At 38.7% G+C, this 25,268-nt stretch overlaps 1 protein-coding gene across 8 annotated transcripts in view; it reads right to left on the bottom strand.

Annotated features, from left to right (window-relative positions):
* ATRNL1 (attractin like 1) overlaps positions 1–25,268 on the bottom strand; it is an 815,618-nt gene that overhangs the window by 659,957 nt on the left and 130,393 nt on the right. For 7 of the 8 annotated variants that reach the window (XM_024985963.2, XM_059882070.1, XM_059882071.1 and 4 more), the window contains exon 10: positions 20,818–20,972. The exons of the other annotated variant lie outside the window; for it this stretch is intronic. In XM_024985963.2, the coding sequence (XP_024841731.1) occupies positions 20,818–20,972 (155 nt within the window). The remainder of the gene's footprint in view (positions 1–20,817; positions 20,973–25,268) is intronic. 8 annotated transcript variants of the gene reach the window in all.

Here is a 25,268-nt window from a genome sequence, read left to right as displayed (position 1 = left end):
ATATTTATGATCTGTATAGAGTATTTTTGTAGGTTATAAAACTTTATATTAATAACAACTGGTATAAAGCTATGCAAACTATGTAGATTCTTCTCCACCTTGCTTATTCTGTTCAACCTGTTGTTTTTTGTTTTCCCCATTTTCACCACTTTTAAAGGGGACAGATCAGTAACATTAAGTACATTCACACTATTGAGAAATTATCATCACCATCCATCTCCAGGGCTTTCTTCATCTTACAAACTATAACTCTGTACCGATTAAACAATAACTACCCATTCCTCTCTACCCCAGCCCCTGGTAAGCATTATTTGACTTTTTTACCTACAAGTGTGACTGCTCTAGCACCTCAATGAATAAACTCATGAAGCATCTCTCCTTTTGTGACTGGTTTATTTCCCTCAGCATGTATTCAAAGTACATCTGTGCTGCAGAATGTTCCAGAATTTCCTTCCTTTTAACCCTGAACATTAATAATATACAAATTGTATGTTTATATGACACTTTTGTATATACAGTGAAATATTAATACTATATTATTAAATTTATTTTATTCTATTAATATTATAATATTATATTTATATTATTAATATATTACTATTATATTATTGTATTATTAATGTTGAAATACTATAGCAGTCAAATTTGCTCTAATTTATTCTTTGACTGTGTGGATCACAACAAACTGTGAGAAGTTCTTAAGGAGATGGGAATACCAAACCATCTGACCTGCATCCTGAGAAATCTGTTTGCAGGTCAAGAAGCAACAGTTAGAACTGGACATGGAACAACAGACTGGTTCCAAATAGGAAAAGGAGCACGTCAAGGCTGTATATTGTCACCCTGCTTATTTAACTTATATGCAGAGAACATCATGAGAAATGCTGGGCTGGATGAGGCACAAGTGGAATCAAGATTGCTGGGAGAAATATCAATAACCTCAGATATGTAGATGACACCACCCTTACAGCAGAAAGCAAAGAAGAACTAAAGAGCCTCTTGATGAAAATGAAAGAAGAGAGTGAAAAATCTGGCTTAAAACTCAACATTCAGAAAACTAAGATCATGGCATCTGGTCCCATCACTTCATGGCAAATAGATGGGGAAATATTGGGAACAGTGACAGACTTTATTTTCTTGGGCTTGAAAATCACTGCAGATGACTACAGCCATGACATTAAAAGATGCTTGCTCCTTGGAAGAAAAGCTATGACCTATCTAGACAGCATATTAAAAAGCAGAGACATTACTTTGCCAACAAAGGTCCATCTAGTCAAAGCTATGGTTTTTCCAGTAGCCATGTATGGACGTGAGAGTTGGACTACAAAGAAAGCTGAGTGCCAAAGAATTGATGCTTTAGAACTGTGGTGTTAGAGAAAACTCTTGAGAGTCTGTTGCACTGCAAGGAGATCCAACCAGTCCATCCTAAAGGAAATCAGTCCTGAATATTCATTGGAAGGACTGATGTTGAAGCTGAAACCGCAATACTTTGGCCACCTGATGCGAAGAGCTGACTCACTGGAAAAGACCCTGATGCTGGGAAAGACTGAAGGCAGGAGGAGAAGGTGACGACAGAGGATGAGATGGTTGGATGGCATCACCGACTCAATGGATATGAGTTTGAGTAAGCTCCGGGAGTTGGTGATAGACAGCGAAGCCTGGCATGCTGCAGTCCATAGGGTCACAAAGAGTCGGACATGACTGAGCGACTGAACTGAGCAACACTTTCTTTGTTTATTCATCCATAGATGGATATGTAGGTTGTTTCCAGATATGAACTACTGTGAGTAATGCTGTGAGAAAAATGGATGTACAGATATCTGTTCCTTCCCCTGTCATCAAATTTGTGTGTGTATATTCCCAGAAGTAGAACACTAGATCTACTATGTTTAAGCTAGATCACTATGTTTAGGGTTTTGAGGCACCTCTCTACCCTTTCCTATAGTGGCCACACCATTTACACTCCCCTCAGCATCGTACAAGCGTTCCAATTTTCCCACATCCTTGCCAAAAACTGCTATTTTCTATTTCTTGACATTATTGTACACCCATCTCACTGTGGTTTTAATCTGTATTTCTCTAATGATTAGTGATGTTGGGTGTTTTTTATATCCTTATTGGGCCACCTGTATACCTTCTCTGTAGCACAATTCAACAGAAAGCCTCTACATTAACTTGGTCAAACTTACTGTTTTCCTTATGATTTGTGCTTTTTACTCTTACCTCAAAAGATTTTAAAGATAATCTCTAATTTTCTTCAAAGATGTATAGTTTGGCTTTTACTATTTTTATCTTCAATCCATTTGGAAGTTATTTTGCATTTGTTGCATGGATCGAACTAAATTTTTCCCATATACCACATTTCCCAGATACTTCTCAGTATATTTAAATATACCAAATGCCTAGAACCATTTTTTGAGCATTTATCCCTGACCCACTATTGGTCTCCTTTCATTTCTATACTGCCATGGTTTATTTTTACTCCAGTTGCATACACACACACACAAACACACACACACATGCGAAGTTTAAAAGTCAAATAATCCCACCAGGCTCACCACAAAAAATGTCTCCGGATCCCCTACTACAGGCTACGTGCTGTGTGCTGTGCTAAGTCATTTCAGTCATGTCTGACTCTTTGTAACCCCATGGACTTAAGCTCCCCAGGTTCCTCTGCCCATGGGATTCTCCAGGCAAGAATACTGGAGTGGGCTGCCATTTCCTCCTCCATTCTACAAGCTATGGAAGCCCACAACAGAAACGCATATAGCTGCTTCTAATTGTTAAAAAACACTTTTAATTACTAGAATAATACTGTACAAAATTACCTGAAGAATTCACCAAACCTTTTATAGTCTGTTTAGATAGGTGGTGGTGTTGGTGGCAGTGGCGGTGGCGGTGGCGGTGTTTAGTCACTAAGTCGTGTCCAGCTCTTTTGCGATCCCATGGACCACAGCCCACCAGGCTCCTCTGTCCATGCGATTTCCCAGGCAAGCATACTGGATTAGGTTGCCATTTCCTTCTCCAGGGGATTTTCCTGACTCAGGGAATGAACTCAGGTCTCCTGCGCTGCAGGAGGATTCTTTACCACTGAACCACAAAGAAAGCCCTTTTAGACAGGTAAAGATTCCTAAAATAAGTGGCAGCCATGACCTTTCACCTAGTAAAAATAATATGCTAATTGCTTACCAGTGCTATAAAATATTTACTTCTCAGAACAACTCTGAGAAGTAAATATTTTTATCACTGTTAAAAATAGGGAAAGAGTCTTTAGGGGTTAGGTAACTTCCTTAAAGTCATTAAATATTAAACTCAAAACAAAACCAGATCTCTTTAACTTCTTTATGCTATACCACCTCAACACATCATCAAAAGATCCTTTTTGATATAAACATTAACTTCATGAAAATAAAAATACAATAATAATCTTTTTTTAAGTACTCAAATCCCTTCAGAAGAAAAGCATTCAGTACAGTATTTAATTACACATGAGAGCAATTAATTTCGACAAACAATAATACAACACAATTCTACTTCTAAAATTATTTGCCTTTTAACATATGCAGTAGTAGGAGGTGAAGGTTTTATAACTATCTCTAGGACATCACCCTCAATTATACTAAATTTTCAAAAATAATTATAGACAATATTTGTGGCAGACATTGGTGCTGCTCAACAAATATTCCAGTTCTCTTCCTTAAGGCCTACGACAAAATGATACTCACACACTCCTGAGAACTTGGATGTGACAGTATGACTTGTTTTAGTCAAGGAAATGCAAGCTAAAGTGATAATGCCATTTCTGGATGGAGCCATTTAATTGCCAATGAAAGAAAATGTAACGTAGCCTTAACCTCCAAGTGACAGATTAAGCAAATCCGTCCTCCCCACCATCACTAGGCATGAATCAGGAGTGAAAAATAAACTTTTACTGGTCTTAATCTGAATTTTGGAGATTTGTAATGGACATGGATATGTGCTGCCTAGACCATCATTCAAGGCAGAAACTGTATTGCTAAGAATGCTGTCAGTGAACAGTCATCTGCTTAAGCTCAGGAACTGTCTCAGGAGCAGAGTCACTCATTCAAGGACACATTTTTCCAAGGATGACCTATATGCAATGGTTGATCAAAGGAGGGTTTTAAATATCCCGCCATTTCAGCCCAGTATAGAACAACTCTGAGCAACAATTTTATCTCTGGAGATCCTTGTAGGGCTGACTGAGGTTATCCGTCCAGCATCACTCTCCCTTTGTCCCACCCTGCTTCCTCCTCTGCCTCTTTAGAGACACTGATCTTAAGGATACTCCCAATGGACATCATGAATACTAAACTCTATCATAAGAGTTTGTTTCCCAGAGAACTCACACTATGGCATTTGGAGCCAAGAGTGATACAAGAACACAAGAAATAAGATGGAGTTTGGGAGCTGAAGCACAGACTGCAAGGCTAATAAAGAAGCATCCATCACCAGTGGTAGGTGGGGCACAGATAGCAGCCAGCACGAGGTGGCCATCCAACTGGTAAAACTCAAACCTGTGGTATATTAGGAAGGTATGCCCCTGGAAGGTAATCCTCCACAGGTGTGAAGAATTAGATGTTTGAGAAGCATCAATATTAAAAGTATTACTATACCAGAATTCATGTCTACTGCTTGGTCATACTGAGCTCTAGAAAAAGATAATGAAAGGTTGGGAAAGCAGAAGGCCTCCTTAGTGCCTTATAAATAGGCTCCCAAATACGGAGAGTCTGCTAGTTAAAGAAAGTCCACTATTCCAAAGACCAGGCCCTGACAGGAAGAGAATAAGACCCTGACACATGGCATGGAAACATCTGAGGTGATGCCCCTGAAAACCTCCCCAAGTTTTGCGTTCTCAAATTTTCCTCTATCAGCTGAGACTGCAGAAGTGGTCTACCCTACTACACTGAGAGACAGTACTCCACCCTTGTTTGAACACAGGGCAGAGGCCTCCCGCCAGCAAGACCTGCGCCTTAGTTCAGAATCTGCTCACACTTTTCCAAATGGCCAGTAGGCCTATAACTTGGCTCAGCATAACTCTGCCAGATATAGGCTGGGACTTCTAAGAAAAGAAAGAGGCTACATCCCAAATGACCTATAAGACCTAGACAGCACATATTGGCAATAGTTGGGGGAGGACACATGGTACAAGCTGCTGAAGGGGGTTTGTTCAAAAGAGTAGACCCTTATATTGGATTAGGAAGAATTTATTTATATGAAAGCACTCTCCAAGATGCAAGATTTAGGACTCATCCCCTTGCAAGAACCCTGGAAGACAGTATGAACTCACTACGAAGATAACTCCTATTCACAGCAAAATAAACCATCAACAAAATGAAAAAGTAACGTACTACTGAGTGGAAGAACATGTTTTAAATCATTTATCTTATAGGAGTTAATATTCAAAATATATAAGGAATTCAAACAAGTCAACAGCAAAAAAAAAAAAAAAAGCCCAAACAATATGATTAAAAAATAGGCAAAGGAAAAGAATAGATATTTTTCCAAAGAAGACACACAAATGGTCAACATGTACATGAAAAGGTACTCAACATTCCTAGTCATCAGGAAAACGCATATGAAAACCACAGAGAGACATCACCTTACACATGACAGATGGATATCACCAAAAAGATAAGAGATGACAAGTGTTGGCAAAGACGTGGATAAAAGGAAACCCAGGTGCGCTGCCAGTACGAATGTAAATTGGTGCAGCCGCTGTGGAAAACAACATGGACGTTCCACAAAAAACTCAAAATAGAACTGTCATATGATCCGCCAATCCCACTTGTGGGTATATATCCAAACGAAATGTAAACAAGATCTCAAAGAGATACCTGCACTCCCTTTCACTGCAGCATTATTCTATAGCCAAGTTATGGGAACAACAAAGTGTCCGTCAATAAATGATGGATAAAGAAGATGCAGTGTATATATACAAGGGAATATTATGCAGCCATGAGAAGGAAGGAAATTCTGCTCTTTGTGACATGTATGGGAGCTTGAGGGCATTATGCTAAGAGAAATAAGTCAGAAAGAAAAAGACAAATAATGAGCCTGGCACGCTGCAGTCCACAAGGTTGCAAAGAGTTGGACACAACCTAACAACTGAAAAACAACACATCATTTATATGTGAAATCTTAAAAAAAAGAAGTCAAACTCAAAGAAACAGAGAGTAGAAAAGTGGTTTGCAGGGGTGGGAGAAATAGGGAGAGGTTGATGAAAAGGTGTATATGTTCAGTTATAAGACAATATGGTCTAGGATCTAAATGTATAACTTGGTGACAACAGTTGCTAGATGGGAGGAGAGAATTGTTTCACAATGTGAATTTATATCAAATCATCAAGAATCTATATCATATCATCAAAATCTGCACTTTAAATATGTTACAGTTTTATCAACTACACCTCAATGAAACTGGGGGTGGAGAAGAAACATGGAAACATGGAAAATTAGGCTATGCTAAGTAAAGTTAAAACATCATAACAAACATGAAAAGCAGAGATTAAAAGTCTAGGAATACGACAGTGTCACAGTCAGAAAAAGTAGTATGTGGAATATATAGAAAGTCCCTGTGAAAGAATCCCAGTGCAGATTCTACAAACTTGCCAAAGGTCATGCCATCTGCAGTGGAAATCTTTACACCTCTCTTCCTGTCATGCTATTGAGCCATGGCAGAGATGGAGTACTTGACATCGACAACTAAGTGAACATGTGCCCTGAGCTTTCTATCATGATACTCTGTGTAACACCAGAAAACCCACCAGGTCATTATACCTACAGAACAAACCAAAGGGATGCCATTTACTGAAACCATGACGTGATGCTGAGAGGGATACTGGCATCACTAAGAAAGCGGTGGCTTTCCTCCACGGGCCTAAGCTGATGGTATAAAAAACCGTAACGGAACTGTGCTCAGTGATGGAGACAAGAGGAAAAACAGGGGCCAGCTGGTGACTTGAGTAGCGTGCAATTATTGTAATAAGTAGCAAGGTTGGAGAATCAGTCAAGGGGACTGACCTGTTGAGAATTACAGAGACATTTAATAGAACACAGCATCCCTAGAAGCAAAATAGATGGGTAGTCAATGAGGGTGCTAGCTAACGTGTCATTGGAAGAAATCAAGGATAAATGATCAGAATTCGAATGGCAGATGGTGCAATGAAAAGTCATAATTCACCACTCAATTTCTGGACTTGAGTCACTTTTTAAATCTACAGCTGATACATTTAAAATTCTGAGGCCCAGGAAGAAGGACCCAGCAATACCACAGCAAGTGTATATGCTAAGAGTGTCCCTAGTTCTTCCTCAAAGGTACCAATGGACATTTCATTGGGTAATCCTAGCCTAGAGAAAGAAACCACCACAAACATGGCAGGTACGGTTGGACACAAGGTCTGAGCTGACGCTAGCACATCACAGCCTCTCTGTACAGCAGGGACAGCACGAGGATGATGAGATTAAAGGCATCCTGGCCAAGCTTCTGCTCAAAATGAGCCACTGGGTCTGCAGGCCTGTGCAATGGTCAAATCCTAAGTCCCTAGATTAATAATTGGAATAGACCTTCTAGGCAAATGGCATCATCCCCACCTTGGGCCCCTGGATGTTACACTGAAAAAGAACTGTTACTCGTTGGTTATAAAATAAGTTTTAAAATACTGTTACATTTCAGAAGGAGTGACTGGGACACATTAGTATCATTCTAAATAATCTACAGAATGCTGGATCAATGTGTTCTTTTCTAGCCCTATCAGAAGAGAGGGCCTTGAGCAGTATGTATTCATATGGGCTAGAGGAGCATACATTCACAATTTTGTTTCAGGGTTATGTTAACTTTTATCAGAATACATTTGGTCCAACTGAACATCTTGCAGAACATTTTATTTTTCTGCTACATCAATGGCATCATTCTAATAGTGCCAGATGAACAAGAGTTGGTAATGCAATGGAGGCCTTGTCAAGACATAGATACTTCAAAGGGTGGAAGATAAAACCTACAAAGATTCAGAGACCTTCCATGTTACTAAGTTATTTAGGAGTCTGGAGGCTGAAAACATTCTGAGATAGCTTACTGAACTGAAATACCAATTATTACACTTTTCAACTCCCACTGCAAGGAAAAAAGCAAACTCTTTGGGGGTCTGAAGGCAGTATATTCTTTTCCTGGGAATACTGTTCAAACCCATATACTGCTGCTGCTGCTGCTAAGTTGCTTCAGTCGTGTCCAACTCTGTGCAACCCCATAGACAGCAGCCCACCAGGCTCCCCTGTCCCTGGGATTCTCAAGGCAAGAACACTGGAGTGGGTTGCCATTTCCTTCTCCAATGCATGAAAATGAAAAGTGAAAGTGAAGTCGCTCAGTTGTGTCTGACTCTTAGCGACCCCATGCACTGTAGCCCACCAGGCTCCTCCACCCATGGGATTTTTCAGGCAAGAGTACTGGAGTGGGGTGCCATCGCCTTCTCCAAACCCATATACTGCAAAATATCAAAGGCTGCCAGCTCTTGAGTACACATCACAGCAGAAAACAGATCTGCTATAGATCCAGGATACAGTGCAAACAGTCCTGCAGCTAGGGCACCATGCCCCAGTAGATACGATGGCTATCGGTGGAGTCACTGTTGGAAAAAGTATCATGTGGAATTATCTGGAAAGCTTCTGTGAATGGCTCCCAGTGAAAACCCAACACTCAAGTCAAAGCCCCTGCAATCTGCAGTGGAAAATTTTACATCTCTAGTCCCACCACACTATTGAGCCCTGGCAGAGACGGAGAGCTTGACGTGGGTTATTAAGTGACCATGTTTTCAGAGTTTTCTGAGGTCGTCTCTGTCATCAGTAATCACAGGAACATAGGAGGGAAGCTGTACTCAAGATCAAGCAGGAACGAGAGTGCAGTGCACACGCAATCTGCATGAGCTGGGAGCTCACCCCTCACGTCCTCTACCACCGCTGCCTCGGCACTCATCCTGCATCTGACAGCCATGGCCATTAAGGAATCCTGTATGCCCAGATAACAGAAAGAGAAAAAGGCAAACACGGACGCTTCGTGTGCAGGCACAATTCAAAAATGTTATCACTACAAGACAGCTTCACTCAGGGGCGGCCTGGGAGAACAGAAGAAAAGGAAAAAGCTTCCCAGTTAGGGCAGGCCTTTGAGAAACATGCTCATGTACATTGTGTGGAAAGAGAAATGGCCCAAGAGCAGTAGTTAATGACCTACCAGGCTGGTCAAGAGACTAGAAGAAGAAACATTGGAGATCAGAGACAAGGAGGCTCTGGAGTAGACACATGTGGATGGATGTATCCGGATGAGCGTGAAATGTCGAATTCTTTGTGATGTAGGTAAAAGGCCATCAGAGGGCATGCAACATGGAAGAGACATTAAACAACTAATAAACAAACAACCGAGACAGCTAACACCAGTCAGTCTCTATCACAGAATGCCTCAGTGCCAACGAAATGCACGTGAACTCAGTAGCCACACAGCTGAGATAGAAGTCATCCAGGAATTCACTGATAGGGGCTCCTTCTGAGAAAAGTTGATGGAGCTACTCTTACCACTAAGTGTCCCGCCTCATAACGAGGTATCACTTCTGATCCCGTGATAAGGCCAATCCCCAAGAATACCAACTGGACACTTGGGGCAAGTTGACTACGCTGGGCCCCTTCCACTCTGGATGGGCTGATAATTCATTATGACAAGAACACATATTTTGATACATGTTTGCTTGTTCTGCCCATAGGGTCTTAACCAGCATGATCATCATAGAAATGAACCAGCGTCTGATCAATCAATCCCATGTATTAGGAGACAAACTTCACAGAAAAGAAGGTACAGAAATAGGCCCATTACCTTAAAACCCACTGGATCACAAACCACACAACTTGCTAGAGATTTCCATAGGCACAACTAAAGTACCAGGATGTCGCTGAAGTGAAAGTCGCTCAGTCACATTTGACTCTTTGCAACCCCATGGACTATACAGTCCATGGAATTCTCTAGGCCAGAATACTGGAGTGGGTAGCCTCTCCCTTCTCCAGGATATCTTCCCAACCCAGGGATCGAACCCAGGTCTCCCACATTGCAGGCGGATTCTTTACCAGCTGGGCCACAAGGAAAGCCCACCAGGATGTATGATATACCTCAACTTAAGACCTTTAAATGGTGCTACATAACCAACAGGAAGAACACACAGTAGGTCCAAAAATCCAGGAGTAAAAGACACTTCTTGTGGCCTCATTTTGGACTTCAAGATTAGAGATACTGTTCTGCAAGGGGAAAAATATTCTGGCAGAAGTAGCAATGTCCCATTTAACTGTAAGCTATAATTACCACTTGGGTACTTCAGGCTCCTTGTGTCAAGGGACCAGCAACCAGGCAAAAAAGGAGTTGACCATCAAAGGGAGTGACTGCTGTTACAAATACGGGAAGGGGATACATGTGTTACACAGACAATACATTTAGGAGTCTCTTGGTGTCCCTTTGCCAAGTGTGATGAAAAATGGGCAGGTACAGTAACCCAGGCTAGAAGGTACATGGCGATCAGGAGATCACATACTTAAGGGCAAGGGGCTGGATCATGCTGCCAGTAAGACAACAGTGCCCAGAAGAGGTGCTAGCTGAGGGGAAGGGACATGAAAGAGTAATGGACAAGGGCCACAGATACAGCCCTGAGACCTTACATAAGCCTGTGCGATAATCTAGGCTCCCCCGACTGGAGCTATTTAACAAACAGATTAGAAGAAGTGGGCTGAGTGGTCCAAAGAATGAATTGTGATGACCAAGGAAATGCACTGCCTGAATATGCCTTCAGGGAAGGACTTGTTACTGGTAGACATCATTCAGCTGCCAGCTCCTGCAGAGATGGCCTTAGCTATGGATAGCTTCTGTACCCAAGGTCCTACTTTTCTGGGAGCGACCCTCATAAACTGCCCCATCCAGGTCCGTTTCACCCTAATGAGGAATGCCTCTGATGGGCTTTCAACCCGAGTTGCCCTGGGGTTGCCCGTGGCTGTTAATTAAGTCTGCTTGACTTGTACTTTTAATTTCACGGCTGCAATCACCATCTGCAGTGATTTTGGAGCCCAAAAAAATAAAGTCTGACACTGTTTCCACTGTTTCCCCATCTATTTCCCATGAAGTGATGGGACCAGATGCTATGATCTTAGTTTTCTGAATGCTGAGCTTTAATCCAACTTTTTCACTCTTCTCTTTCACTTTCATCAAGAGGCTTTTGAGTTCCTCTTCACTTTCTGCCATAAGGGTGGTGTCATCTGCATATCTGAGGTTATTGATATTTCTCCCAGCAATCTTGATTCCAGCTTGTGCTTCTTCCAGCCCAGCGTTTCTCATAATGTACTCTGCATATAAGTTAAATAAGCAGGCTGACAATACTCAGCCTTGACGTACTCCTTTTCCTATTTGGAACCAGTCTGTTGTTCCATGTCCAGTTCTAACTGTTGCTTCCTGACCTGCATATAGGTTTCTCAAGAGGCAGGTCAGGTGGCCTGGTATTTCCATCTCTTTCAGAATTTTCCACAGTTTATTGTGATCCACACAGTCAAAGGCTTTGGCATAGTCAATAAAGCAGAAATCTGGAACTCTCCTGCTTTTTCGATAATCCAGCTTACTCCTTGGAAGGAAAGTTATGACCAACCTAGATAGCATATTCAAAAGCAGAGACATTACTTTGCCAACAAAGGTCCGTCTAGTCAAGGCTATGGTTTTTCCAGTGGTCATGTATGGATGTGAGAGTTGGACTGTGAAGAAGGCTGAGCACCGAAGAATTGATGCTTTTGAACTGTATTATTGGAGAAGACTCTTGAGAGTCCCTTGGCCTGCAAGGAGATCCAACCAGTCCATTTTAAAGGAGATCAGTCCCGGGTGTTCCTTGGAAGGAATGATGCTAAAGCTGAAACTCCAGTACTTTGGCCACCTCATGCGAAGAGTTGACTCATTGGAAAAGACTCTGATGCTGGGAGGGATTGGGGGCAGGAGGAGAAGAGAACGACAGAGGATGAGATGGCTGGATGGCATCACTGACTCAATGGATGTGAGTTTGAGTGAATTCTGGGAGTTGGTGATGGACAGGGAGGCCTGGCGTGCTGCAATTCATGGGGTCGCAAAGAGTCAGACACGACTGAGCAACTGAACTGAACTGAACGGACTTGTACTTTCTGCCCAATCCTGCATCTTCCCCTTCTCTTTCACAGCTGCTCAATCCAAGAACCTAATTAGTACCCTGAACACTAAACTCTGTCTCAGAGTCTGTTTTTCAGAGGATCCAAACTGACAGGATTGTTTGTTACCTCAGTCTAACTTAACCTGTACTGATGGATACACTATAATAAGTGCAAATTTCCCTCTAGAGTATCTTAAAATAGTTAGTAAATTGTTTTCGCTCCCAAAATTGTTTAGAAGAAAATTTAACTTGCAAGCTTATAAAAAGCTAGTTGAGGTAAGTAATCTTGCAGCTCTAGAGACATTTCATGCTTGCTGGTTATCTACACACCTGTCAGGATTTGTCAACAGAATGAGAAGAGAAAAACATAGGTACGGTTGCAGCAAATACACTTTCCACTTATCCCTTCCAACTTTTCAATAACAAATAAAGAGGATGTTGGGCTAGATAAATTTTGTTGCTAAGTTTTCACATTCTTGATCAGGATTCTCTGTAAAATCTAGAAATTTCAATTGCCTTAAAGCTCAATATTAAATTAATATAACTTGTTTACAAATGTCTGACTGCAAGATCCATAATCATATTTTTTGCCAAGAATAAAATATATTTCCAGAGCACTCAGGTCATTATTGCTTCATAAACAGTTCAAGGATAGACAGACTAAAGCAAATTCCACACAGTTATTGACATCATGAAATCTGACAGAAATACCATCCCATACCAACAGAAAAGTCACACAGCAATAAAGACCAAAGTAAAATATACTCTCTGGAATACAGACTTTTTAAAAATCTATGCTACAAGGTACTAAATATTGATTTATAAACCATACTTTCAAAAAGCACGATCAAGAAATTAGAGTAACTATTCTCTCAAACACAAATCTCAGCAGTGAGAATACTGTGCTGCCAGGACTATTCACATATGAGGGACCATACAGTTATATTAAAACCAAAGGCTGAAATTTACAGACAGATTTATTTTACGACTTATGCATAAAACAGTACAGGTGAAAAAAAATGCACATTCATTGGCGAATTTTTCTACTCACATTCTTCCATGAAAATATGCATCTCTAATACTCTAAGGACACATTTTACAAATTCACTTAATACTCCATCTCAAATGCCAGTTCATAATTCAGTCTTAATTGCACACTCAAAATACACTAACAAGAGCACATGTCACAGGCATAAGACTCAAAACTAAATGAATACAAAGAAAAACTTGTATTAGCCACTTCGATATTTACGTACCAAAAAACCACATTTCTGAAAGTTGCCAAAAATCTTTTTCCCCCTAACTGTGACATGCTGAGGCTTCACTGGCCCTACTTCCCCAGGTAAAAATTTATCTTAATATTTTAAAAGGTGCACACTTAATGGAACCACAGTTTCAACTCCACAGTTACTCTCAGGATTTTTATCCTCTGGCATTCATTCCACAAATATTTATTTAATTTCTCATCCTCTATCAGGCAAAGTGGACATCAATATTTGACATTTCAAACCAAAATGACTTTATCATGTCAGTGTGGTTTCCTGTTGGCTTCAGTAAATAGTCTTGAGGTAACAGATTATATTTACTGATTCCCTGATAATGAATCATACTTGAAATCCTAGAATAATTCCTATTGGGTAAAGTTCATTATAACTTTGAAACACTGCTGAATTCTATTTCCTAATATTTTACTCTAGGTGTTTGATTTTCTGTTCATGGCTGTGTTCCTTGCCTTCCTCCACATTTAAATACTTTTCTTTCAGTGTACATTTCCTTTTGAGAATCTTTATTCACCAAATTTTGCATTCAAGACAATCTCTCAAAATGCTTGTAGATCTGTTAAGAAAGAGATTTACTGCTCATTACTCTTTCTTCCTTGATTTTCTAACTTAAAGGTCACCGATTAAATGTATCAATAAAACTAATTTTCTTGAGTGTCACATCACATTAACAAATATTATATGCCTTTTCCCAAATTAAAGATCATTCAAACTTTTTCCTGTTACATCAAGAAAGTACCAATACATAGTACAGTGGAAGAATCAAAAGAACTTTGAACTCAGACCTAGGTTCAAATTCTGAATATACCATCCCACAACCTATGTGAATTTGGATTTAGTCAGGCTAAATCACAGTTTCTGCCTTTATAAATGAATGTAATAATACAGTTTACACAGGTGTTATGAGATGCCATGAGAATTACTTTATAAATGTATGCAAAGTACAAAACACTACAGGAAGCCTTCAGGGAATATTAGTTCTCCCTTTTCTCAAAGTGAAAGGTCACTTATTCCCTTACTTACTGGCCTCTTTTTTAAAAAGAAGAAACTTATTTTTTCTATGCAACAGTTTATTATGGAAAGAAAAAGAGAACCTTGGACAAAGGATGTAGGAAAGCTTAAAGCAGTCAACAGTTGGTGACAATTTTTGAAAAAATTACATGACGGTTTTAAAATTTTTCTGACAAAGAAACAAACGGGGTCTTTCAGGACAAAGGGTTCACCTGGACAAGGGGTGCTGCTTTTGTCAAGGAAGAGCCCTAAGGATTTAACAAAGTGCACAGAGAAATTCTGATTAATAAAGAGAGAAACAAATAAAATAACCTCCAAAAAATAAAAATAATTAAAAACATGAAAAGTGAGCAAACTTGAATTTTTGTAGTTTTACTGGAAAGTTCCAAAAAGTTGAAAGGCACATGATTCCTTATATTGTATGTATATGTGTGTGTGTGTATATGTATCACTTTACAGGGCTGTACAAAAACACTTATGCTACATTTCATAAACTAGTTAAGTGATTTTAAGGGTATACATAACTACAACTTCACTGTGTTTAGAATGATTTTTATATATTACCAATTAAAATAAGATTACTTCTTCGAATATAGAATTAAGTATTTTGCAGGGTTTTTTAAACTATGTTTTTAAATTATTGTCTACCAATAAGTATGGGAAATTCTTAAAGAGATGGGAATACCAAACCACCTGACCTGCCTCTTAAGAAATTTCTAAGCAGGTCAAGAAGCAACAGTTAGAACTGGACATGGATCAACAGACTGGTTCCAAATCAGGAAAGGAGTACATCAAGGCTGTATATTGTCACCCTGCTTATTACTTATATGCAGAGTACATCATGAGAAATGCCAGGCTGGATAAAGCACAAGCTGGAATCAAGATTACCAGGAGAAATATCAATAACCTCAGATATGCAGATGATACCACCCTTATGGCAGAAAATGAAGAAGAACTAAAGAGCCTCTTGATGAAAATGAAGAGGAGAGTGAACAGGTTAGCTAAAAACTCAACATTCAGAAAACTAAGATCACAGCATTCAATCCCATCATTCCATGGCAAATAGATGGGGAAACAGTGGAAAGAGTGGCTTTATTTTTATTGGGCTCCAAAATTGCAGATAGTGATTGCAGCCATGAATTTAAAAGACGCTTACTCCTTGGAAGAAAAGCTATGACCAACCTAGACAGTATATTAAAAAGTAGAGACATTACTTTGCCAACAAAGGTCCGTCTAGTCAAAGCTATGGTTTTTACAGTAGTCATGCATGGACGTGAGAGTTGGACTATAAAGAAAGCTAAGCACCGAAGAATTGATGCTTTTGAACTGTGGTGTTGGAGAAGACTCTTGAGAGTCCCTTGGACTGCAAGGAGATCAAACCAGTCCATCTTAAAGGAGATCAGTCCTGAATATTCACTGGAAGGACTGATGCTGAAGCTAAAACCGCAATACTTTGGCCACCTGATGTGAAGAACTGACTCATTTGAAAAGACCCTGATGCTGGGAAAGATTGAAGGTGAGATTGGGGATGACAGAGGATGAGATGGTTGGATGGCATCACCGACTCAATGAACATGAGTTTGAGTAAACTCCAGGAGTTGGTGATGGACAGGGAAGCCTGGCATGCTGCAGTCTGTGGAGGTGCAAAGAGTTGTACACAACTGAGCAACTGAACCAAACTGAACAGAATAAGTTAAATGTCATAAGTAAAACTGTACTATGCAGGGAATTTATTTTTTAAATTGTATTAATTGTATTATTGTTTTGGTTTGAAGTTTAGGTAATTCACTTTACACAATGTATTTCTGATGTAAATCTGACACCCTACTCTATTCTAAACTAACCTACTCAAAAAATTAATCAATGTATCTCTGAGCTATCTTTCATCTTGTTTCACAATTCTATGCAATCTCTTAACTCTTAGATAAGTTTTCTTGAAAAATAATAATTGAACAATATTAATAAATATTAAATAAAATAATAATTGAAAAATAATAACCACCATTTGTAATTAAAACCATCATAATTATGGTAATTAAATTATTATGTAATTAAAACCATCATAATTATAGGCCTACTGAAAATCCTATAATAGATTTTTTTAATAATTCTGAAATAATGTCCCAAGATTCAATTCAACTTTAAGGTATGTTTAAATTCAGGAAAATCTCTCATTTGCAAATGTTGAAATCTCCAGTCAAATCCCTCAAAAGATCGGTGGTTTACTAAAAAAGACGTGAAAAATTTACAAACTGCTTGATTCATTTTATCCCATGGACCCTACAAAACTAACTTTTATGACACTATTTACTTTCTACAGACGAACAGGTTAAAAGCATCAATGCTGCTGCTGCTGTAATCTGGCCTCTAAGTTGTGAGTGCCTCTTTGTGACACTGCGGACTGCATCCCACCAGGCTCCTCTGTCCATGGATTTCCCAGGCAAGAATACCGGAAAGGGCCGCCATTCCCTTCTCCTGGGGATCTTCCCAACTCAGGGATCAAACTCATGTCTCCTGCTTGAGAAGAAGATTCTCTATCACTGAGCCACCTGGGAAGCCCTGAAAAGTAAAACTATGTCTCGGTACTTCCCTGGTAGCCCCGTGGTTAGGACTCTGTGCTTCCACTGCAGCGGGCAGAGGTTTGCTCCCTGGTCTGGGAACTAAGATCCTGCAAGCCACACAGCACTGCCAAAAATACTTATTTATTAAAGTATAAATGTAACTAATAACCTGAGATCAGCTCAGTAAGACAAGTCCTTCCATTGCACCTTTAGCCTGAACAGTACTACAAGGCTGTATCTTTACTAGATACAGATTCATTTTAATCTTGAATCAGGTGCAATAAGGATACCACTAACAATGACAAAAGTATATTAATAAAGTTTTCACATTTAAAATGTGATCAAGCTAGATTTACAAGCTAGAAAATTTAGTAACATATCATTTTATCTGTTACAGTCCACTGAGTCTTGGTCACCAGGCTGGTTCTATGATCACTTGTGCCTGAGTCATTTTTTAAAAAAATATGAATACGCAGTGCCTAATCTAAGACAATCAGATTACTGAGGTCTGATTTTTCTCCCTTCAACCTTCAAAGGGAATGCCAAGGTAAGTCATGCTTGAAAATCACCATCATATGCCTTCTACATCCATCATGTATAGTATAATGAGAACTGGGAAGGCAAGGTTATGTCCTCAAAGATTAATGATACTGGCTATATAAAATTTACTATGGCAGTATGATTGAAATAGTACATTTTAGAGCAATGAAAAATTAGTATTACCATACATATTTTTATTGTCTAAACATCACAGAACACAAGGCAATCAACTAAATCTTAAGGTGCATTCCAATTAAATATGCCATAAACTCCGAGTGTACTGTACAAAAGAGAAAAACTAGCAACATGACTTTTTCCCCCAAAAGGATCTATTTCATAGTTGGTTCATTATGCAATGGTTGTATTTTATTTCCACAAAATTATACTTCATAAGGAAAACAATTATTTTGGAAGACATTTTCTGAAATGTGAAAAGCACTTTTCCCAAGAAAATATTTCAATATTTGATGATACAAACCCAGGAGAATAAATACAGATTGGGCAGGGAAGGAAGACTTTATTGGGAACTGCAGAGAAATAATCCAATAAGGTAAAACAAAATGCTTTTATCCTGTATTGATTGTAAGGCTGTTTTTGTTTTTATTGTTACTTATTAGCACAGGACAAACAAAAACCTATGTTAAAAAACAATACTGTTAAAACATGCTATTCTTCCTCCAATTTTAACAATTTGCTTGAAAAATGAAACTAATTATTTGCTTCTATCTTTCCATAGCATTGGGCTTCCCTGATAGCTCAGTTGGTAAAGAATCTGTCTGCAATACAGGAGACCCCAGTTCTATTCCTGGGTCAGGAAGATCCCCTGGAGAAGGAAAAGGCTACCCACTCCAGTAATCTTGGACTTCCCTTGTGGCTCAGCTGGTAAAGAATCCGCCCGCAGTGCAGGAGACCTGGGTTTGATCCTTGTGTTGGGAAGATCCCCTGAAGAAGGGAAAGACTACCCACTCCAGTATTCTGCCCTGGAGAACTCCATGGACTTCATAGTCCATAGGGTTGCAAAGAGTTGGACATGACTGAGCAACTTTTACTTTTTCCATAGCATTAAGAAACATTACTAAAAATTACTAAACATTACTAAAACTTAAGTGTCTTGTACTTTATTGACAAAATTAAGAACATACAATGGAGTCAACTAAACACCACAGTGTAGTCAAGTGGAAAGACTATCAATTTAGGAGTTTTTAACAAAACTGGATTTACTACCAGCAGGGCTTTGGACTAATTCCTTTTAGTCTTGTGCTTAATAATCTAAAATTGAGTTTACTAACATCTTATTTACAAGGTTATTAGAGAGGTTACAGACACTGTAAATAAAGCTCTTATTATATGGCTTCCCTGGTGGCTCAGCAGTAAAGAATCCTCCTGCAATACAAGAGACATAGGTTCAATCCCTGGGTCAGGAAGATCCCCTGGAGGAAGAAATAGCAACCCACTCCCGTATTCTTTTGCCTGGGAAATCCCATGAACAGAGGAGCCTGGAAGGGGTCACAAAAGAGTCAGACATGACTTAGCAACTAAACAGCAACAATAGTACCTAGCTCTTGGAACTGACTTAATAAAGAGTAGCTATTAGAATAATAATCTGAGCCCTTTCTTTCTCTGAAAAACTTACATTTCTAATGTTTTTCACTTTGGTATATTTTAAATGTATAAAACCTAAAATATGGTCATCTTGAACAATATGGAAGAAATAAAAATAAATTCCCAATATGTCAGCTACAAAATAGCTCAACATTAATTTGCTCATTGAAATATAGAAATTGAGTAGAAGCTGCTTGAAGAATCTTTTCAAAAGTTCAACATCTCACTTCACGGATTTTTAACAATAACAACAAAATTCTACACTTTTCCTAGGATTTTAATTCCTAGAAGAAAAACACATAAAATGTTCATCCACCTCCTGAGAAATAAGCTTACTGTCTCATCATAATAAACCAGCCTAGATTCTGTATTTCATTTAACTGATTTTCTGGATCTGGAGCACTGATTTTTAAGCCTTATAAAAGCCATTACAATCCCATTTCATCATGAATCATGACTTCAAATTATTATTTCAAAAAGGCAAATATTTAACTATTTAGGCTCTAAAAGACAGTGAATTCTTTTCAATGATGACTCACATGCAAATACTCATAGAGTTTTAAAACTATGCCTAACTTTATTACTAGGAATTTCTTTCCAAACATGCTTACAATAATTTAGAAGTCAAAGTGCTTATTAATAGTTCATAATTTTCTTCATATGCTGACACTTGAAATAATTTTCTAAAGTAGATTATGTACCATTACGATGTTTAAGAGCGGAAGTATACTTCTTATATCCATTAAATGTGTTATTCTTTGGTCTCTTTTATTTTTATTTATCAAAGTGTTCCTTAATAGCTTAAAATTGGTATATGACCTCACACAATCAATAAAAAGTGCTCTTAAGTGCTGCTAAAGATTTAAATCAGCTAGGTTTTATCTATAACATACAGAGAGAAGAAATTCTTTCATTACAGTGGTCTAATAGGTAGCTAAATTTAGTATTTCAATAAATACATTGTTTAACATTCAGAAATGGATAGGACTATAGATAAGATAATTAAAATCAATTAAAATCATAGACGTATTATATTTCTAGATTCCCTGGTAAAAACTTATTTAGTTACTTCCATGCTTAGATATGTTCTGGGTTTCCATTTTGTCCCAAAATATTATTTCATTAGCTTTTCTATCTTTATATTTCTTTCTCTAATTCTATCAGCTTCCTACACCATGAAAGCATTATCTTGTGAGTTTAATTTAAATTTTTCTGTGCTCATCCCCACTAAATCTAAAATGCTTGTATTCCTACTCTCTGCAATGTAAATTTGATAGTGCTTCGTATCTATCCATTATCAAAACTAACACAGTAATAGTCAAACAAAACAGACTAATAGAGTGCTCATGTAGGAACACAAAACACAAAAGCCTTCGAATAGGACATTCAAACCCAGATTCCTCAATCCCCTGCCTTCACCACTCATTCACCTCAGTTCATTTGCTCCCTTTGCCTATACTACTGTTTATGCTGAAATTGGAGAGAATTCCTTTCAAAATCTGTCGCTGAATCTCTCTCTCTAAAATGACATATACACATGCTGTCTAGTAATGTATTTGAGAATCTCTACATGAAAAACTTCTGGTATTTCCTACTTTGTACAGTCCTAACAGATACATACCTATGTCATATGCCAGGAAATCGGCAGAAAAACATTTTGCACCGTTACTCAAGGAAGTGTCATTATGGGTATTTCCTCCAAAAATAAGCATAGCTCCATTGATAAGAACAGCTGAATGAAGGTATCTGGCAAACCCACTTTCTTTCAAAATAGTCCTACAGGATAAAATTTAAAAATGTATTACAAAAGATAAAAAGACCTCCCTGATCTTATATCAAGTACAGAAAGGATCTAGTTTGAATACAGAATTTTCCCTGGAATTGTAAAAGTAACACGCTTTATTATTTTTAACAAATGGCCTCTAAACTTCAATGTTTTTAAAAATACTTTGAGATTCAGAGTACCTTAAAAAGCTTTGAGGAAACACAATATTAAACATAATCATTAATGATTTCATAATAATTTATATCTTGCATTTTGTTTTTATTTATAAAAGTAGGAAACAAATTTTCTTTAAACTAGAGGACTGACTTATCATCAGTTTTAAATACCAAAGTATATAAATAGTTAAATGTAATAAATTTACTCTAAACAGTATGCAGTTAAAACTATATGACTCATATGGATCCAATAAAATATTTTTTAACTCATTAAATATATACATAAAAGTGCACATAAGTCTAAAACCCAATGAATTTCCACAAAATGAATACAACTAAGCAATGTGTACTAAGACCAAAAAATAAAAAATTACCACTATTCTGATTCTAATAGCAAACATTTAGATGGCTGTCTTTGTACTTTACAAAATGGAATGACATAGTTGGTATTCATGTTCATTTGCTTAAGATTATTTCTGAGGTATATCTATATTGTGTATAATTGAAAATCTCAATGCATTTTTGAGAAACAATAAAATTAATGTAAATGTTCTTTTAATTAATTACAGTGCAATTTTGAGATAAAAACTACAAGTATATGTTCACAAGTATATTTTACCTGAATGAACTAATATATATTAAAGGTTCAGGACAATATGAGTCAATACTTTATAAATAAATCCCCAGTACAAACAAAGAATCAGAATATAAACACAGTTAACATGTATGGTACAGTTAGTAAGGCAAGTATAGTATCTTAGAAACCATAGATTTAATACCACTCAATGGACATGAGTTTGAGCAAACTCCAGGAAATAGTGCAGGACAGGGAAGCCTGGTGTGCTGCAGTCCATGGGGTCGCAAAGAGCTGGACACGACTGAGCGACTGAACAGCAACAAACACTTAAAGAATATGGAAATGACCTCTAGAATGGCAACATAAGGAGGTCCATAAACAATCTCCCCAGGGAAAGAACTATAATTGGTAAAAATTATTTTTTTTAAAAGTGTCTTTTTTGGATCTCAAAACCTTTTGCCAAGAGCAACAACAAATAAAGAAAGAATTACTCAGGAACATCAACTAAATTTCAGTAAGAACAGCAACAGTTCATGATGTCTGACTCATTACCAACTCTCATTCTTCCCGTTACCACCACCTCCCGACACGTACACAGCCTGTTCAGCAAGCCTGCTCAACCCCAGGCTGGTAAGGTTGAGAACAGAATACTCCTTTATCCCTCAGTTCCTAGTTCAGGCCAATAATATACAACCAGGAGCAACAGATTGCCAGTATCTCTCATGCCCCCTAATTCTTGGTGGCAGAAACTCTATCCAAGGAGAAAGCACGAGAGGTGTGAGTGCTCATTCTCTACCTTGCTCCCACTCACAGGGTGGAAGCTATACACCAGGCCTCACATACAGGTTAAGAACACGAGGGCCCAAAAATCTTCACCCCTAATTTACAGGGCAACAGTTCCCAGATAAAAGAGGAAGGCTGAGAAGAGCAAAGGCTACCATCAATATCCAGTGTACATAACACAGTGGTATCACTGAAAGAACAAGCCAGAAACCCCCACCTATATTTCCAAAGCAATCACAGAGAGGTTATCCCCAACAGGGAGAGGCAGCCTACGAAAAGGAAAGGCCCAAAGCTCTCCCAAGGGAACCTGACTTCACTGGGTACAGGGCAGCAAACTTCAAGCCTTAAAGGCACTCTCAGAAACAATGGAGGTTGTTTCTCAAGGATCTATGTGAGAATAATAAGTTAAAAATAGACCTACTAGAAGTTCATCGGAGAGAATCAGGGGGAAAGACAGCTAATAAGAGCCTTACTAGGGTCAGAACATCAACGACTAGCCTCACAGACGACCCCTGTAAAAGGTATAAAATGCAATTCAGACCATGGAGCAATTCATGCCCACAAAGCTTTGCTGAAAATAACAGAACTATCAGTTGGCAATTAGTGGAGGCTAGGGTGTGAGGAAATGGCAATCCACTCCAGTACTATTGCCAGGAAAATCCCATGGACAAAGGAGCCTGGTAGGCTATAGTCCATGGGGTCGCAAAGAGTTGGACACAACTGAGAGACTTCACCTCACAGCGGGTGAGGTGATACAAACAGAGGAGATAGCTTAACAAAGAGCTCAGAAGAAAAAGTTGAAGAACTCTGCTAAAATCCCAATCATCCCAGGGTGACTATGTGCCTCCCCAGCCTGTACCATCTGAAGAGGAACATCAGAGGACACATGTGGAGAAAGAGAGACTTCACTAAAAGAATTCAGCCAAGTCCCTAAACAAATGAAATTACAGCAGCCTCAGGGAGGGAGGAAAAGTCAGGATCCAGAGTTGCTGCAATGTACTGCCTAAAATGCCTGGCTTTCAGGGAAAATTATGCGTGCAATGAAATAGGAAAGTGTGACCTATGCCATGGACAGGAATAAAAGCAAGCAACAGAACCCCCTTTGAGAGAACCCAGATGCCAGATGAAACAGAAAAAGCCTCTAAAGCAGCTATTAAAAACACTTAAAGAAAACAAAATTTAAAGAAGTATAACAATATCTTATTAAATATAAAGCATCAACAAAGAAAAATGACCAGGAAAAGAAAAATGTGGAGTTTTAAAGTATAAAATTGAAATTTTAAAATTTAGCAGAGAGGCTCAATAGCATATTTCAGCAGGTAAAAGAAAAAAAATCAGTGAACTAGTAGATAAATCAGTAGAGATTCTGTAGTTCTAAAAACAGAGAGGAAAATGAACAGTCTATGAGAAATGTACACCACCATTAACAGCAAGAGCATGCATTTACTGGGAATTCTAAGATAGAGGGGGAAAAGGTAAAAAATTGTTTGAGAAATAATGACTGACAACTTCCTAAATTTGATGAAAAACATTAGCATACATATCGAAGAAGCTCAACAAACTGCAAGTAAGAAAAAAGTACAGAAAGAGCCACATTCAGACATAAAATAGTAATACTGAAAGCCAAAGATAAAATCTTGGGCAATAGCAAGAAGGTTCTTTGCATACAAGAGAACCCCAATAAGATAAATAACTGACTGCTCATCAGAAACAATAAGGGCCAAAAGGCAATGGGATGGCATATGAAAATGTTGAATTTTTTAATAAGCCAGAATAAGAAGACACAGAGGAGACACATTATCAAGGTGCTGTAATAAGATTTTCCTGCTGTGAATAAAAAATATTGCCTGTCATATCAGTAAAAAAAAAAAAAAAAAAAAGGATGCTGCAGCCATCGAGCAATCACACTGCAACCTCGATGGTGAGCCCTGAGGAAACTCAGAATGGAAACAGAATGCTTGCCAGTGAGGCCACCCTGGACAGAGCACCCTGAGCAGATTCAGGATGAGAAGCATCTGGCCCCAGATAGCTGAGGTGCATCTCAAAGCAATGATTCCTATGAGCCTAGATTTTGTATCTTTTCATATGTAGAAAAAGTGCTAAGTTCCTTAATTTGAGATGTCTGGTTTTCCTTAAGTAACAATAATCTTCTGATGTTCTGACTACATGGACTTTGCTGCAAAAACTCCTATTAACCTGGCTTCTCGCTTGCCTTTCTGGAGCAGTCTCTCAGAGTTATCTGAGATGCTGTGTCTTGGGCCTAAGTCCTTAGATTTGTCCACCAAATAAAACAGAATTCTGAACCCTTAGGTTGTGCGTTATTTTTTCAGTCAACAGCACCTTGGTGCTCCCACAGAAGCAGTGATTTTTCAACTACTTGGAGACAGGAGTACATTTGTTAAGAGCCCAGCAGTCCAACAGAGAAGTCCTAGCACTACTTAGAGCAAAAATTCCAAGAACAGGGCTGAAGCGATTAGTAACAGTTTAACTTTCTCACTTCACCTGCCCCAAGGCAACAGCTCACTGCCAAGAGAAACTTCTCCAAGCTGCTGTTTCACCCATGAGCAAAGAGAGAGCCTAGTGGGTGACTAGCGTCCATCCAAGCAGGGCAATGCCCAAGAAGCCCACTTCTTTTTCAGGCCATCCAAAACAATAATGGGATCAGCAGGGGAGAGTAAACAGGGCTCTCAGCAACCAGCGTACAAAACCCAAGAAGGGCAAAGGTTTCTACTAACTTCCTCAGAACTTCACCAAGAAGCCCACCCATAAAC

This window comes from Bos taurus, chromosome 26 (genome assembly GCF_002263795.3).
Source record: "Bos taurus isolate L1 Dominette 01449 registration number 42190680 breed Hereford chromosome 26, ARS-UCD2.0, whole genome shotgun sequence".
Lineage (NCBI taxonomy): Eukaryota > Metazoa > Chordata > Mammalia > Artiodactyla > Bovidae > Bos > Bos taurus.
This window is presented reverse-complemented; position numbering and strand designations above follow the sequence as displayed.